At 40.8% G+C, this 19,281-nt stretch overlaps 1 protein-coding gene across 2 annotated transcripts in view; it reads right to left on the minus strand.

Moving 5' to 3' along the window:
* Window positions 1-19,281, minus strand: part of PKD1 (polycystin 1, transient receptor potential channel interacting) — a 131,629-nt gene that overhangs the window by 39,339 nt on the left and 73,009 nt on the right. For both annotated transcript variants that reach the window (XM_066576567.1, XM_066576566.1), the window contains exons 8-15: window positions 18,666-18,792; window positions 15,483-15,739; window positions 13,797-14,564; window positions 10,331-10,462; window positions 9,042-9,217; window positions 8,831-8,964; window positions 2,942-6,552; window positions 2,506-2,655 (exon numbers count right to left, since the gene is read on the minus strand). In XM_066576567.1, the coding sequence (XP_066432664.1) occupies window positions 2,506-2,655; window positions 2,942-6,552; window positions 8,831-8,964; window positions 9,042-9,217; window positions 10,331-10,462; window positions 13,797-14,564; window positions 15,483-15,739; window positions 18,666-18,792 (5,355 nt within the window). The remainder of the gene's footprint in view (window positions 1-2,505; window positions 2,656-2,941; window positions 6,553-8,830; window positions 8,965-9,041; window positions 9,218-10,330; window positions 10,463-13,796; window positions 14,565-15,482; window positions 15,740-18,665; window positions 18,793-19,281) is intronic.

Consider the following 19,281-nt stretch of genomic DNA (forward strand, 5'->3'; position numbering starts at 1 on the left):
GTACTCCTCTCTACATACAACAATATAATACTGCTCCGTGTACAAGAATATAAATAGTATAATACTGCCCCCTATGTACAAGAATATAACTACTATAATACTGCCCCTATGTACAAGAATATAACTACTATAATACTGCCCCTATGTACAAGAATATAACTACTATAATACTGCCCCCTATATACAAGAATATAACTACTATAATACTGCCTCCTATGTACAGGAATATAACTACTATAATACTGCTCCCTATGTACAAGAATATAACTACTATAATACTGCTCCTATGTACAAGAATATAACTACTATAATACTGCCCCCCATGTACAAGAATATAACTACTATAATACTGCCTCCTATGTACAAGAATATAACTGCTATAATACTGCTCCCTATGTACAGGAATATAACTACTATAATACTGCCCCCTATGTACAAGAATATAACTACTATAATACTGCTCCCTATGTACAACAATATAACTACTATAATACTGCTTCTATATACAAGAATATAACTACTATAGTACTGCCCCCTATATACAATATAACTACTATAATACTGCTCCCTATGTACAATATAACTACTATAATACTGCTCCCTATGTACAACAATATACCTACTATAATACTGCTTCTATATACAAGAATATAACTACTATAGTACTGCCCCCTATGTACAAGAATATAACTACTATAATACTGCCCCTATGTACAACAATATAACTACTATAATACTGCTTCTATATACAAGAATATAACTACTATAGTACTGCCCCCTATGTACAAGAATATAACTACTATAATACTGCCCCCTATGTACAAGAATATAACTACTATAATACTACTTCTATGTACAAGAATATAACTACTATAATACTGCCTCCTATGTACAAGAATATAACTACTATAATACTGCTCCTATGTACAAGACTATAACTACTATAATACTGCCTCCAATGTACAAGAATATAACTACTATAATACTGCCTCCTATGTCCAAGAATATAACTACTATAATACTGCCTATGTCCAAGAATATAACTACTATAATATTGCCCCCTAAGTACAAGAATATAACTACCATAATACTGCCTCCTATGTACAAGAATATAACTACTATAATACTGCTCCCTATGTACAAGAATAGAACTACTATAATACTGCCCCCTATGTACAAGAATATAACTGCTATAATACGGCCTCCTATGTACCAGAATATAACTACTATAATACTACTCCTATATACAAGAATATAACTAGTATAATACTGCCCCCTATGTACAAGAATATAACTACTATAATACTGCCCCCTATGTACAAGAATATAACTACTATAATACTGCCTCCTATGTACAAGAATATAACTACTATAATACTGCCCCCTATGTACAAGAATATTACTGCTATAATACTGCTCCCTATGTACAACAATATAACTACTATAATACTGCCTCCTATGTACAAGAATATAACTACTATAATACTGCCCCTATGTACAACAATATAACTACTATAATACTGCCCCTATGTACAACAATATAACTACTATAATACTGCCCCCTATGTACAAGAATATAACTACTATAATACTGCCCCCTATGTACAAGAATATAACTACTATAATACTGCCCCTATGTACAAGAATATAACTACTATAATACTGCTTCCTATGTACAAGAATATAACTACTATAATACTGCCTCCTATGTACAAGAATATAACTACTATAATACTGCCCCCTATGTACAACAATATAACTACTATAATACTGCCCCCTATGTACAAGAATATAACTAATATAATACTGCTCCCTATGTACAAGAATATAACTACTATAATACTGCCCCCATGTACAAGAATATAACTGCTATAATACTGCCTCCTATGTACAAGAATATAACTACTATAATACTGCCCCCTATGTACAAGAATATAACTACTATAATACTGCCCCCTATGTACAAGAATATAACTACTATAATACTGCCCCCTATGTACAAGAATATAACTACTATAATACTGCCCCCTATGTACAAGAATATAACTACTATAATACTGCCCCCTATGTACAAGAATATAACTACTATAATACTGCCCCTATGTACAAGAATATAACTACTATAATACTGCCTCCTATGTACAAAAATATAACTACTATAATACTGCCCCCTATGTACAAGAATATAACTAATATAATACTGCTCCTATGTACAAGAATATAACTACTATAATACTGCCCCCATGTACAAGAATATAACTGCTATAATACTGCTCCCTATGTACAAGAATATAACTACTATAATACTGCCCCCTATGTACAAGAATATAACTACTATAATACTGCCCCCTATGTACAAGAATATAACTACTATAATACTGCCTCCTATGTAAAAGAATATAACTACTATAATACTGCCCTCCTATGTACAAGAATATAACTACTATAATACTGCCTCTTATACAAGAACATTAATAACCCACCGCTATCTTATTATTGACTGACCGTTTGGTTGGTGGATTCAGGATGTCTTCCAGGTTTACTGACAGTCAGAAAAAAAGTGTACTCCACACCCGGTTCCAGCTTTGACTTGTGTATGAACATTTCACCCAGTTCTGAAGCGACGTCTGCCCTACATGTAGTACTTTGTAAATTCTGAAAAAAAGAGCACACAAATATCTATCTTTATATGAGTACCATAAGATAGAATCCCTAGACATAACTCATAGGTGGAAAGCTGAGTAACATCAGGAAAGCAGCAGAATTTTGAATGCAATTTTAAAAGTGACTAGATAAGAAGACATGATGTGCAAGACTAGAAGAGTACATAGTGGCATCTCAAATTCTAGAAAAAACAGTTTGAAGTAGTTCACTCCGTTTAAGTAATCTTTGAAGGTACTGAATCTTAATGGATAAGTACAATGAAAATCAGAAGTCTTACCTTTGTCAGTGTGGTACAGAACCATTTATACGAAAGGGTAGTTTGCTCTTCTTCCTCCAGGTTTGGGTCATAAGATTTTTTCCCATCCAATATTAAATCCCGACTACTTGACCAAACTCTATAAGATCCTCCATCAATGATTGGCACCAATCGGCTTGGCAACATTGTAACATTGGCATAACTGCTTCTAGATAATGGTGTATCTCCAAAGGACACGGAGAACACAAAGCAATAGTCTCCAATCTCGAGAGCTAGTTTAGGTATCACCAGCTGAGGTCGGCTCATGTCAACATTGAGAAGGTGGACCTTGTCGACCTTGCTGTAGTGCAGGCAGCTAGTTGCTTTGTAAATCTCCCATTGGTGTTTGGTTTGGTAGCTGATGCACCCACGGAGATTGATCTCAGCCTCAATATAATTCTTCTGGGATCTTCTCATAATTACTTGTGTAGGCAGCTCCAGCTGCACTTCTGGTTCTTCGCACTCAAGGATCCGAGTGGTCACAGTCATTTCAGCGACCCAAAAGCTGATTAGGTTAGAGGCGATGACCTTCACTTTAAAGTCTCCAGGTACCTGGTAAGTGTGGTTTGGAGATGCTGAGTAAGTCACCAAGGATGGTGTATTATCTCCAAAGGACCATTCAAATGTAACATCTAGAGGACTTGGAAGCACGAGGACATGAAAAGTGACACTTCTGTTTACAAATGGATTGACCTGAGTCAAGTTGAGTCCAACGATCAGTTCTTGGACTTTTATAATCTTGGAGATGTTCTGACTTCCCAGAGCATTAGAGGCACTGATGCATATGGTGAGGGTTCCAGCTCCCATTGGGGTATAAGTCACATTTCTCCCCGCTAAACTAGTGGCAGGGTGACCATGTAAATCGAACAACCAAGTGTAGGCAACCAGAGAACCATGACTGACTTCTGCTCTGAAGTTCTTCTCAATCCTAGCTGGTATGGCAACTTCACAACAATTTACAAGCTTCAAATTCTGTATAGCTTCAAGCACAGATATCATGACCGTATCTCGTTCTTCACTCACTTGGTTATGTGCCACTACAGTCACTGGATAGCCACCAATTTTGGTAAACTCGTATGTGTAACTACTACCGTTTAGAGCAATGGAGAAGTCCCCATTAATTGTCAGCTCATAGGTAACAGAGGAACCAGAAGACAAACTGATGTTGAAGGTGACCAACTCACCAGGTTCCACCACCATCTTGCTCACGTGCAGTTTTAGATCACGTATTTCATCTTGCACTGTAATATTTTTGTAAGCAATTTCCCAACTCACGTCATTTGAGGCATTGAGACTGACTGTGAAGAACCCTGCTTTGGTTAAGTGAACAATAGCTACCTTTCCATCAATGCTCCCATCAGGAATGCTCCAAGCCCATGACACATTTGTACCATGTTGAACACGACTGATGAGGTGCAAGACAGTCCCTGTGGGCACGTAATCTCCCTTATGATCCAAGCTCTTTATGGATAATCCCTCAACTGGTTCTTGAACAAAGATCGCGACTGTTGAGTTGACGGAGCCTAACGTGTTGTTGGCAACAGCAAGTACTTCCTTTGGACCAGGGCTTTGAAAATTATACAAGATGTAGGATTCATAAGTGAACCAAACTACACTTTCCTCCAGGTACCAAGTGTACAGCACTCCAGACCCACTTCTTAAACTCATACTAATGTTGACTGTTGTGTTAAGAGCAGCTGGATTAGGAGAGGCCAAGAGATGAATTTGGCCAATGGTTTCAACAAACACCACGCTGATCCTGACGCTTGCATTTCCCAACATGTTGACCGCTTTCAGAACAATGGTATATGTTTCTGGTTCTGTACTCAAGAAATGATAGGTTTTGCCTGCACCGCTCTGAACAATACTGTCATTCTTTAATATAAACCAACTGTATGAAATATTAGTCCCCTCTTTGATGGTGGCCTGGAGCGGTAGGCTTCTGTTGGTCGGGAAGCAGCAATCATTGACTAAGTCACTTGTCATAATTTGAAGTCCTTCAATGGTCTGCAATACATATATAATAATACTATCCTGAAGGGAACCGAGTTCATTCTCTGCTGTTACAATGACGTTAAAGGTTCCGATAGAGCGGAAAGTATATGAAATGGTTGAATTACAAAATATAGGAGAACAACGATCACATAGTATCCATGAATATCGGATATCATCCCCTGATTGGACGAAGGCTGAGAAGGTTACGGAGCCATTCAGTGGTACCACTGTCCTGGTGGCGTTCATAGTTAGTCCATGTATTCGAGTCTTGACTGTTACGTTCATATGGGTTCTACTGCTACTTACAGCATTGAAGCCACTTAGCATGATGGTAAAGCTCCCTGTGGTGTTATAAATATAAGTAACTGACTGCCCTTTGGTCGTGATCCCATTTCCAAAATCCCACTGATACTCAACTCTAGTCCCACTTCCTACAGCAGAAAACAAGTATATCTGATCTACTTCCAAATATTGCGTCCCATTGTGTTCAATTTTGATGGTCCCGATGGGTTCTTGAACATCTACCAATGAAGTCCCATTGTAGAAGGAGACATTGTTGAACACAGACACCATTACTTGATACACACCAGGAACTTTATACAAGTAGTGGACCTCTGTCCCACTGTTCTGTCTAGAACCATCTGCCCCAAAGTCCCATACGTATCGGTACTGGTAAGAAGGGAAGACAATGACTTGGAAATGACTCTCGTTGCCTAGAATAATATTCTGTTGAGCGGGCAATAAGGTGACGTTGACAATTTCAGGCTCGACACAAACATTGGTGTAATAATAAGCTTTGTTCACACGGCTGGAGAGTATAAGAGAAAGGGGGAATATTCCACTTGTCGAGAAGTCATATTCTACTGATGGGATCCCATAAATGGTGATACTTGAGGAATTGCTGAAGGTCCAGTTAAAGGTATAGTGTTCATAATCTCCTGTAACATATGCCTTCAGTGTTATATTTGCATTTTCGAGGATGCAAGTAGAGGGCTCTATTTTAAGTACCTGTAGGACATACACACGGACTTGAAGGAGCTCTGACAAGGAGTTGACGGCGTTGCTAGCAGTAACATTAACTGTGTAATTTCCATCCTTGCAATACGTATAATTTATCATAGGCTCATTACCCTCAAATATATACCCATCGCCCATGTTGAACCTCCATGTGATATTGTCCCCAGTATCCACCGAAGCATTAATAAAGGTTTGTAAGCCTCTTTCAGTTGGTTCATCGGAGGACACAACCAACCCAGTTATCTCCTCATAAACGTAGACGGTCTTCATTGCCCATATCTCACTGATGTGGTTAAATGCAAGAACGCTGATGTTGTACATCCCGATACTTAGATATGTGTGATTTAATACTGGCTCACTGGTATTGAAGTGGAAGGTGCCATCCCCTAAGTCCCAGGTGTAGAGGACACCAAATGGTGAGGGTTCTGGAATTACTTGAAAAAGGAATGCTTTTTCACTGACCAAGACCGGAGGATCAGTTACAATGGTTAAATTGGTCAAGGAGCCTTGAACTTGCAGAGGTATCACTTGAGACGTGTTTTCATAGTTGTTGAAGACAGATAATGTCAAATTATATTCTCCTGGAAAAAAATGATGCAAAATTAATTCTTGATTTACAAAAACATTTACATAAAAACATTTTTCTATAGATTTCAAAGTCAAAAATACTTAATCTCTGCAGTCACAGATTAGTTTTATAACCTATACTTACATGCACTAATAACCAAATCAGAAGCAAATCCAAGTTTGCATGTACAGATGCAGCAGAGTTGAATCTGTCAATTAACTCAGAGATAGCGCTGGAATAGCATATGGAAAATGACAGCTTAATTGCGACATCCACATAAGTTGTGCGAAATAACCAGCTCAGCTCTGCTGTATCATTACATAAAACTGACATTCCCATAAACTGTAATAGGAAGTGTTAAAGCGACCATCCGGTCCTGGAACAAAATCTTATCCTGGCACTGGAGGGGGCCGTTATTTTTCCTGCCTTTGGTGTACAGTGCCAAAGTCGCTCTGATCAGTCGGTTCCAGGTCACGCTTTCAGTCGTCCAAGATGGCCAACGCCTACATAACCCTAACAATGTAATGGTAGTGTTAGACTTCTAATACACAATACCTGCTATCTGATTGGCCAATGCAGCTCATGTGATCAATGCTCACCAATGAGAGAGCAATGCACAGTAGGTAGTTAGAAAATTGTGACAGCCATCTTGGACAGTCGAAAACAGGTCTCGAAACAAGCAGATAGGGGGACAATGGCAGTGAAGAAGAATGGCAGGTAATATAACACTCCCTCTCTGGTTCAGGGACAGAATTTTGCACCATGACCAAATGGTCACTTTAAGATACAGAAAAGAGGGATTACATTAATAGTCCAATGTCAAATTTTAAAATAATCTACAGAACTAAAAAAAAATTAGAGGCAAAATAAAGAAATAAGTAAGCCATACTCACCTCCTCAAATGGCCTTCTGTCCAACACAGAAACCTCGGTCCCCAACATTCAGATCCCGAAAGAAGCTGTGACAGTCATGTGCTGTTCATTGTACATGTGACCGCACAGTCAATGGCACCAGCCATAATTTTGCTGAAGATAGTGATTGGCCAAGTGGTCACCTGCACAATGGACAATACGTGACCACTACAGCTTCTGCTCAGAGCGTGAATTGGGGCTCCTGCATTGGTTTGGGGAAGGGGCACGTAGGAAAGGTGAGTATGGCTTATTTCTTTATTTTATACCATTACGTGTACCTAATTATTTTTTTAGTCCTGGAAAACTTCTAACAGGTATTCCCATCTCAGACTTTCATGGCACAATCAGAAGACATGTCATGAAAGTCTGATAGATGTAGGTCCCACTTCTAGAACCTGAACAGGTTTCCTGTTCTGATCCCAATACCCTGGCACAACTGTATTTCGTGGCTGTGGATGGTTTGAAGAACAGGCGCTGCCGAGCATGCTTCACTATGCTGTTTCTGTAACTCCTATAGAAGTCAATGGCAGTTACGCAAATAGTGTAGCACAGCAAGCTTTGCTGCTTCCATAATTCTCAAGTAACTGCAACAGAGTAGTGCACTGTAAACATTGAAAAAAAATTCACGCTTTCCAACTTGGGTGGTATAAAAAAAATTCTTTATTTCAAAATTCCAGAAAAAATATGATTAAAAAAACAGCATAAGTATTTTCAACACCTACATGTTTCGAGCACAGGCTTTTATGCCATGACTAAGAGCTCTGCTCGAAACATGTAGATATTTTAAATACTCGTGCTTTTTTTTTAATCCATGTTTATACTGGAATGCTGAAATAAAGAAATTATTTCATACCGCTCAAGTTAATGAAAAACTTCTATTCTTTTTCCATATTTGCTAGCAGTGGCTCTCAGGCGGTGGAATAGCAACAAGGTTGCGTGAGCTGCCAATTTCTATAATGTATCATAGCTCCCTGTGCTACGCTGTTTGTGCAATACCTATTCACTTCTATGGCAGTTATTGAAATAGCGTAGCGCACCCACTTGGCTGTTTCCATGCCCAGCCACCTCATAGAATGTAGTGCGCTCATTGCAGCCATGTTTGGCTATGATGTGAAAGACCCTTTAAATTACTGCCATTTCTTGAAATAGATGTTGACTTGCTTATGATGATCTACAACCTGTGGACTTCTGGCTGTTAAGGAACTACAATTCTCAGCATGTGCAGAAAGGCTGCAGTTCCCCAGCAGACCACCAGGTTGTAAAGGGTTACTCCACATTGAACCAAGTGTATACCACACAATCTGATCTGAACCACAAGGGGTATTATAGTGAATTATATCTGTGAGTTACACCAATCATTTTTGAAGGCAAATATCTCACCTGACTCGTTGTAGAGGTGCGTGATGTTATTCTCTAAAAGCACCATGTGAACAGATGGGTTAGGAACTGGGAACGACTGGTTATACGGAGGCTTAAAATGATAATCTTGCTGTGTGCCATCTCCAAATGTCCACCTTGAAGAGATACATGTTAACATGGCATCAATCTCTGAACCTGCCCCATCCAGCTGGTAACCTATAGGCAAACTCACCTGAAGGTAGCCTCAACTGCAGAGTCCAACAGGATGGTGGCAGAGAGCTCCAGTACAGCATTCTGAGTCACGATGCTTGGCACTCCATTGACTTGAAGACTTTGCATTGGGTTCATATTCTCTACTGTGACGTTGTAGGTTAAGGAGGCATTACTGACATGGTTGTGGGCGGTCAGCTATGGAGGAAGACACAACTTCATTACATGGCTGCAGAGAGTAAAGGAGGATCCAACTAGACAGAAAAGGGATATATAATCCCTACTGGAGTAGCTTACTGGCCAAAGAGGCTAACGGAAAGACCAATTCTCCACTAATAGGTATAACTGCTGTCACTAGCTTACCAGTATTAGTTCATCTTACAAATGTCAGCATTTAAAAGTTTAAAGCAACCCTCTGGTTTTAGGACAAAATTCTATCCTGGCACCGGAGGGGGTATATTACCTGCACTTGTTTATCCCTCATGTCCGTTCGATCCGCCAGTTTTGGGTCCCATTTTCAAGGTATCCGAGATGTTTGATGCCATCTTTAGATTAGCTAATTCCCACAGTGCAATGATAGTAAAACTACCAATACACCAGATCTGCTCTCTGATTGGCCAGAGCTGCTCACCTGATCAGCATTTTCCAATCACAGAACAGTAGGCAATGTGCGTTGGGTAGTTAGAAAATTGCTGCAGCCAATTTGGATAGTAAAAAATGGGGGTGAGAACCAGCGGATCAGAGGTTGGCAGAGAAGAACAACTGCAGGTAATATATTTTATTCCCCCTTCTCTCCCGAGACAGAATTTTGTCCTGAAACATTGCGTCCAAGTGACTAGATTTATTTAAGTGGAATGTCCCAAAAAAAGAAGTTCCCCGTATCCCCATCCATAGGATAGAGGATAATTAGGGGGGGTCTGCTAGACCTCCACTGATCACGAGAATGGAGGTCCCAAATGTCTCTGAATAAATGGAGTAATGATCACACATGCTCCACCATCACTCCATTCATTTCAATGAGACTGCTGGAGAAATCGAACGCTTGACGCATTTCTCCACTGAATGAGCAGGTAAACCAGTGTATCTGTGCAAGAACCCTGCATACAGCAGCTCAGATCTCTGCTTCCTGGACTCAAAATACAACTACTTAACACCGGTAAAAGGGGAGAAGGGTTTTGACAACCTCAGTCTCTTTTCATGAAGTAGTGTCTGTCACACATAATAGATAGTATAGTATAACTAATACATGAACATGGAGGATCACACGACCTGCTAATCAATATATAACATGACCACTATGAGGCTCCATACCGTTAGCTTGTAAACAGCTGTTGTCTGGTAAATGACAATGAAGACTGTGAGATTGTAGGTAAGAGATGGACGATCATCCACAGTCCATTGGAACTTCACGTTGGATCCAGATTCCACAAAAGCTACATTGTTCTGCAAGACAGGAGGACATGGGGGGTTAAATGACATATGAAAGATGGAGGAAAATCAGTTTACTCCAGAAAAGGGGAAAGTAACTAAATAGCAATTACCAGGTTTTCAGAAATCCCCCAAAAGTTCCTCATGGGTGGTGTTCATGTCACATAACCATGGTGACCAATCACAGTCAGTGGGTGGTATGCGAATAGGGACAACAAGTCACCAATATTGGTAGCTTGTATTGTTCCATCTTGCTTATTTGCTTTTGACCCAGAGGAGCATGGATGCCCTTATAAGTCTCCTCACTTGGTGCTCCCCCTAAGGAGGGACGATACCCCTCCCGTCCACGTCCCAGGCCTCTCACTAGTCAAGCCAGGAACCTGCTGCACACTAAACCCAGAAACAGCTGTCTGTGTATGGATTCTGGCTTGGTTTCCAATTCCCAATCATTTCTCTACAGACCTGTATAAAGGTCTATCCAATAGGTGGAGCTGCAGAGGTATTGTTCCATCTCCCTTATTTACATATTACCCAGAGGAGCATGGATGGCCTTATAAGTCTACTAACTTACCTTCTGGGTGCTCTCCTTAAGGAGAAATGATACTCCTACGACTCGCTACTACAATCACATCACATATCATTATGGACAACATGCCATTACACTGGGGGTGGGGGGCTGATGGTGGGGGGACCAAATCAGAATTTTAAGTTTGAAGAGAACCTGTCATATTGCAAAATGGCAGTAGGACTGGCTACATATCTGCGGCCCTGGTGACACTAGCATCACTTTCCTCTCCGTTCGCCCACACGACCTTTTCTTCAGACCGGCTCCTGGCGCTATAAATCTGTCAAGTGGGCGGCCCCACTACTCATTGTCAATGGAGGATGTCAGACTTGATTGACAGCAAGCAGTGGGGAATGCCCATTTGACAGTTTCACAATGCCAGCAGCCGGATCAAAGAGGCCATACGGGCAAACAGAGGTGAGTGTTAAGAAAAACCAGGCAGTGATAGAGTCACCTTGGCTGCGGCTACAAAGTTATGACGCGGGTCCCCCTGAATTCCCTACAAGACGGTACTTCTTTCAAATAAAATTTGTTTTAAATTGTATTTCCCTAATATACTGTTTAAGGTGGCTCCAGGGGTGGAGAAAGCTCCATCCGAAGAGATCAGTACTGCTTATTATAACGGGATGTGGATTTCAACATAAGGACGGCACATGGTGGGACCGCTCTGGGAAACCGGAGACAGGAAAACACTGCACAGCCGGTTTGGCTGCCAGTCGCCGACTGTGGTTTTAGCATCATTTGCAATAATAAAGTACAGCATTCTGCTGAAAGATTCGGTGATGCAAAATCCACCTGCAGAGCAGAACTCTGAATGCAGTCACTATTATCAGTCTATAATCACCATAACAAGTTATGTGTCTGTGAGTCATAACACAAACATTAGGCCAAGTTGTCTCATCAAGATGACCCCCAAGTTGCAGCCAGACAGATTGTAAAGGAAGAAACAGTCACCGGCGTCTGTTAGTGGTTGTCTGTTCTAATAGCGAGGGATCCTCTATGATGTCCACGTACTCCGATAATGTTGCCAAATACGAAGCCCAACAACACTTCTAATTCTCCACCAATGGGGCTTCACAGGGGTTTGATTTTACTGAGGCAAGCTGTAGTTTTATTGGTACCATTCTGGGATATATGTGACTTTTTGATCAGTTTTTATTCCATTTTCAGTAAGGTGACCAAAAAAAAGGAACAAAGAATAAACCCTGGCATTGATGTTTTTTATGGCTTTCACCATGTGGTACATTTTATTAGTTTGCACTTTTTCAGAAGTGCTGATACTTATTATGTTTTTTTAGTCTGTATTATATTTTTATGTAATAAACAGGAAGGGGGAGTTTTCCTAAAGGGGTATTCATGGACTGATACAAGTTAGTTCTATTGTACATGAACACTAAGTCTCAGGGCGTGTCACATGGTACAGCCCTCCGGGAAACTTTCTTTATCTGCTGACATCACATCCATCCTGCTTCGGTCCGGGTGCTGTGATGTCAGCGATGATGTAAAAAGTACATGGGTGGAGGGGCGGACCCGGATGCTGTAAAGTTGTCCCAGAATATGCATAGTTGTGGAGTCTTTACTGCACATGCTCAGCTTGCCTGTCAAACTGTCCCTATGTGAGGGAAATATGAGCATCAAGATGGCGCTTGCTTGGGAGGTGGAGTAAGTGGGCGATTTAAGCAAGAAGAAGTGGAGCCGGGTGTTTCTTGCTCTGGTAGGGAAGCCAGCACAAGGCAAGATGGGTGATCATGAAGTAGAGAAAACGGAAATTCTCGCGGTCGGGAGCTGTGAATGTAAAAAATGCAGGTGCGCAGCGATAAGTTCGGGGGAAACAAGGAAACTACTTTTTAAAGTATCCGAGAGACTTTGTGGTTGGGTTATGCTGCTGCATGGGGGGACTTTCTGGAAAAACTATTTTGGTATTGAAAATCCCCTTTAACATTCAGTCCCCAAGTAGGACTTGAACATGCAATCTCTTGATCATGTGTACAATGCACTACAGTACTTCGGATTGCCACAGGCAAGGTGTAATAGGTGTACTACCATGGCACGTGTGCTGACCTGCACTAGGCTTCTGGCTGCCAGGACAGCAATTGAACAGCTCAAGATTATGTCTCCAGGATGGGGGTGATTGGAGACAGGAGGAGCACCCTCCCCCTAGTTAGTTGCGACAGCTCCCAACAGCCATACTGGCTACTATCACTTCTGTGCTTTACACAAGGAAGATAGTCCTTCAAGTGAATGGAGACCGAGAACATTCCAGCCACCAGCCTCCATTCACAGTAAACAGTCAAATTGAACAACTCCTGCTTCCACGGCCTGACAATCACTTGGGTTTTAGTTCTGCTAAAAACCAAGCCACTCCAACAAGGGAGTGATTTGTTGCTTAGTGTCCTTAGTGCCCCTGACTCATTAAAAAGGGTCCCTTATCAAAAAGATTCTCACAAAGTTCTTTCCCTGCTGAGAGAGTTCCACTAATCAGCTGTAATCTGTGAAAGAACCTGGCAGTAAGTATTCAGTTTCCCTGCAGCACCTCCGCAGGAGAAGTGAAGCATTACGTGTGTTCATTCAAAACAATTGGTTGTCTTTGTAATGCAGGACAGAACAAGTCCTCTGGGAGAGAGACGCTCTTTATAACCACTCTCCACTTTGGCCAAGATGAGGATCCTGAGTAGAAGAAACCGTCTATAAACCCCCTAAAAAGATGTATGAAAACTGATTTTTCTAAACTGAACAACCCCTAAAAGAGCTAGACTAACAAAAATATATAGAATTGCAACCTACCACCCGGGTGTTGACCAGAACCCTCTCCTGGGGATACGGGCTGATGCTCAGTCCTCTGATGGGTTCCTCCATTTTTACTTGAATAGTTATATTTTCTGAGCTTATCTCATTTTTTACTAATATTACAACTTCCATGCCTTCTTTTTCGAGACCCTTCAGATTGATCTCAGCATAAGAAACTTCACCTCTTACTGCATCACACTCTGGGTTGCGGGAAGAAATCACTGACGGACATGCTTGCCCAAAGCTCCAGCTCTGGTTGGTGCCAATCCAATAAGCTGTAGCATTGGATCCTGTGAGGAGTTTTAGAACCAGAACAGTATAATTGACAGCGACGTAGTAGATCTTCTCCTGCAGGATTGGGTAGATCACTTTCAAGCCTGAAACCGGAGACACAACAGTGAAGGTACAAGAGTGAGTAGCTTCAAACAGATGGTTGCTGAACCTTGCCAGGACGGCGTATATTCCAGGGTGTCTGAGACCACTATTTGGTTGATGGCTAATAAGAGGAGAACTTTCTTCAGTGGTGCCAGTGACTCTTATGGAGCAAGATGCTCCACCATCTACTTTACTGGGCCCATTTTCTGTTCTGTTGAGCAACAATCCTACAAGGTGCTCCCCAGGAATACAGTTCATCCAACTCTGCTGGTGAATAACGTGGTAGGATGTGGAAGAGTGGCAATGTAGAAACGTTTTGGATGGTGCATCATGTTGGACCACAATGAGGGAGTCTGGTTGCACCTCAACACTCACATCCTCCAGAGATGCCTGAAAGGCAATAAAAAGAAATCCAATGAATCTTCTAACCAGCAATACCAGATTATCATCATTAAAGGGCAAGTCAGATAGGAAAAATTCCTTATAGGAATGACTAGGAGCCATCACAAGAAAAACAGATGCTAGTGTGAATGTAGCCTAAAGGTACTGTTACACAGTTGATAGTCGACCCAATAATTGCTCAAACAAGCCATTATAGGCAACTGTTGGCCCCGTACACACAGCCTCCGAAACGGCATTGAACAAGAAGTCACTCAGTAGTCGCTAGTCGTTCCATTTCAGCTGAAACAAAACGACTAGCGAGCAAATACTCGCTCATTGTTGGCAGGAGTCAATAGAGGCGGATGGCCGGAAGAGATCTCAGACCCGCTCTACCTCTATTCTCTGACAGATTATCGGTCCTGTACAAAATCACAGGAGCAATAGTTGCTGGACTGGCTGTCACACCGTGTAAAGTACGTTCAGAAAGCAGATGGACAAATGAGAAGTGACAAATATTCTTCTGATTCTGAAATGTGCTCAGAGAAGTTGTCAATGCCCTTCCCCCACTCATCTTCTTAACTCATGCAAGGGAGATAAAAGGGGCGGCAATGAGCAAATGAGAAATCTCCCTCCAAGGTAAGGAGAACTTGAAATCTTGGCTAAGCCAGGGCCCGGGAAGAACATTATTAGGGTATGTTCATAGGGCAGAAACAGACACCGATTTTTCCACATGGATTCCTCCTTAAAAACCTTTGCAGAAATATATGAAAGTTTTGACAACTGGATGTGACTCTTGTTAATGGGGCGTAATTTCACACTGTGCAATCAGTGTTGATCACACCCCTAATAAAAAGAAATGGCAACACCCAGTTATAAATGTAGAAATACATTTACAGGAGGAATAACAGAGGAGTGTTATAACATTACCAAATACTGTGTGGCATTTCCCGGAGGTATTATGAAGAGATATTCCTTCAACAGAACAAAGCTAGGAAGACTGCTATTGGACTGGGTTGGCAATGAGGTGGCAGAGATGGTAGATTCATTGGCAGGAAAGCAGCCACTCTCCACCGGTAAACTGCTGTTTGTGTAATTTGATGACTCCAGATCTTCATCACACTCGGGAAGACTCTCGTTGCTGGGCAGGGGGGTACTTGGGGAAGTTGGACTTTTAAGTAGACAATCTGCAGATAGAAAACAGGGTCGTAAGAATCGAAGACTGAAAAGTCAGAAGAATACATAATAACACGGTGAAGATCAGGAATAATCCGTCCTCCTTACATCTACTAGGACAGACGACTTGGGATAGGGTTTACCCCTACAAGGAAGTGCAAACTGATCCTGCCTCTTTATAGCCCTTGTCTAGACACAACCTAGTCTATGGCATAAAATGACTCACCGACTGAATGCAACAGTCTATATCTACAGGGCAGAAGTAGATCATATAAAGAAGCTGGACAGACAGACAATCTCATATCTATCCACCTACCTTATAGCTATCCATCAATCTATATCTATCTGATATCTATCCATTTATCTATATATATTTATATACATATATGTATCCACTTATCGCATATCTAACTCCCTCATATCTCTCTATCTTGTAACTATGTTGTAAAATGTATCTATCTCATCTCTATCTATCTAATCTCATACTTATCTATCTGTTTAATCTCATATCTATCTATCTATCTAATCTCATAACTATCTATCCATCTATCTATCAAATCTCTTATCTATCTATCTATCTATCACATATCTATCCATATATCTAATCTCATATCAATCTATCTTATATCTATCTATCTATCTATCTAATCTCTTATCTATCTATCTCATATCTATCTATCTAATCTCTTATCTATCTATCTAATCTCTTATCTATCTATCTACCTCCTATCTATCTATCTAATCTCTTATCTATCTATCTATCTATCTATCTATCTATCAAATCTCTTATCTATCTATCTATCATTAATCTATCTCATATCAATCTATCTGTCTAATCTCATTTCTCTCTCTCTCATATCTATCAATCAAATCTCTTATCTATCTATCTATCCTCATATCTATCTAATCTCATATCTATTTATCTGTCTAAATTCATATTTACCCAGTTTCCCTAAAAATAAGACAGTGTCTTATACTAATTTTTGCTCAAAAAGATTTCCCTTTTTTACATGTATAGCTGCCTGGACACAATTTAAATTAACTTTTTTATTAACTGCAAGCAGGGCTTAATTTTGGACTAGAGCTTATATTTCAAGCATCCTCAAAAATCCTGGAAAATCATTTTACATCCTCAAAAATCCTGGAAAATCTCGTTAGGGATTATTTTCAGGGAAACAGGATTTCTACCTATCCCATATCTATCTTATATCTATATATATAAACTATAATCTATCTATATATCTATCTAAATTCATATCTATCTACCTACCTATCTCATATCTATCTCTATCTAAATTCATCTGTATGTAATCTCACATCTATCTAATCTCATGTCTGTCTGTCTGTCTATCCCTGTATAGCAGACCTCAAACAGACCAACATACCTACGGCTATACTGACCTACAGATCTAACAGATCTGAATTAATTCTTTGGGGTTGTACATTTCCCCCCCAGTGATAACTCTCTGGGGTGATATAAGGCAGTAGGTTGACTTGCAGTCCTACATCCTAAATCCACAGCTGATAATAAATTCTACTACCACAATGGCTCTGCTACATCTCTAGGCATACAGGGTTAACTGTGCTCTTAATATAGATTATAAATGACTACACCCATCGCATATGCCCATCTAGGATGAATGATGGGCCCCAGACTTAGCCATATGATTATAACACAGGCACCGTGGTATACCCACGCCCTGACAGTAAGTATGGACGCTCCCAAAAACGCAAATAATCGTTTCCACAGCAAACAGAACAGGGAGTTATTTTTGTGTTTTTGTGCCGTCTCCATGATAACCACATACTTTGGTCAATTTTCCACAATTTCTAGCTACTCTACTTTTGGATGAAGTTGCTCAAGTTTGCTGTCAGCCAAAATCACTATCTTCTGTTCATTGCATGCAGGTGCATGGCAATAGAAAGATGGACTCGTGTCCAATAGGAGCCATTTGGATGTTATACTACTCAGACATGATTATACATACGCAGTGGTATAGGGCTGCACCCAATGCCTTGTGGGCCAAAGGCCTCTTTGTAACAAGAAGCAAAGGCTAGATGGGCCCCCGGACTTGCTGCAAGTGAGCCATGGCCATTAAGGAGAGAGATCAAACTTTTATATTACATTCCCAGTTTCTTACAACCCTTTGCAACACTACGGAGATGATAGACCTTAACGTAAGATCTCTGCAACCCTAAGTCCTGCCCTCAGGGACCACGCCGTGGGTTCTCAGCAACCATGACATGGGTTGATAGGTCAGTGGCGATCTGGGCCCAAAATCATATGCAAAAGTTGGAGCTGCTCTTTAGCAGATGCTGAAAGCTGAAGAACTAGTTCTATGACATTAAGACAGCTTTTCAGCATGTCTCTGGTAAAATGGTGCCAGTTGTGTGCAGTTGGGCTTGTGACCGGGTGGGCCAGAATGATCTCCTGCCCACTCCGCCACCAATCACTGAGGGATGACTGCTCCTGTGTAAAAGCAAAGGAGCGATCATCGCTGGGACGGCTCTATGGGCACTCCAGTAACCCTGTGTAAAAGGGTCTTTAGTAACAGCCCCTCTGGTCAATATACTTGCTATATCTCAACTATTGGTGCACTTAAAGAGGTTGTCTCATCAAAGACTCATCAGAGACAACTCCTTTTAGATTGAAGCTGATATGGTGATCAACTGATTACTGCGAGTCCAAATGATTTTGCAGGAGAAAGCCACAGCCAGCCAGGTGAAAAAGGAGAATGTATATGCATTGCCAACCATGGATGGCTCAGGTCTACCAGATCAGATGCCCCTTTCAGCTTGTAGTCGGATGTCAGTGATGTCCACATGCTCTAATACAACATATGGACAGGGTTGTTTTCATTAAACAACTACTTTAATAGAACAAGCTTAGTACATGGCACCTCTATGGCTAGAAGTTACACCTGTTTGGTCTCTTACCTTGCACTGTACTCGGGGTGTATACTTGGAACCTCATCTGGACAGACTCTTCCAGAACCTCAGTCACAAATTCTAGAGCTGATAAGTAGATAGTCTGTGTAAACCTGAACTCAGAGAAGATCAGCACCTGATATCAAGAAGAAACAGAGATAATCAGTGTGTCTACCAAAATAATATATGTTCACACTCCATTATAGAACTTATACAGAATTAATCTACATATACATTACATTACTTATTCTGTACTGATCCTGAGTAACATCCTATATTATACTCCAGAGCTGCGCTCACTATTCTGCTGGTGGAGTCACTGTGTATATACATTACTTATCCTGTACTGATCCTGAGTTACATCCTGTATTATACTCCAGAGCTGCACTCACTATTCTGCTAGTGGAGTCACTGTGTACATACATTACTTATCCTGTACTGATCCTGAGTTACATCCTGTATTATACTTCAGAGCTGCACTCATTCTGCTGGTGGAGTCACTGTGTACATACATTACTTATCCTATACTGATGCTGAGCTACATCCTGTATTATACTCCAGAGCTGCACTCACTATTCTGCTGGTGGAGTCACTGTGTACATACATTACTTATCCTGTACTGATC

This window comes from Eleutherodactylus coqui, chromosome 8 (genome assembly GCF_035609145.1).
Source record: "Eleutherodactylus coqui strain aEleCoq1 chromosome 8, aEleCoq1.hap1, whole genome shotgun sequence".
Classification (NCBI taxonomy): Eukaryota; Metazoa; Chordata; class Amphibia; order Anura; family Eleutherodactylidae; genus Eleutherodactylus; species Eleutherodactylus coqui.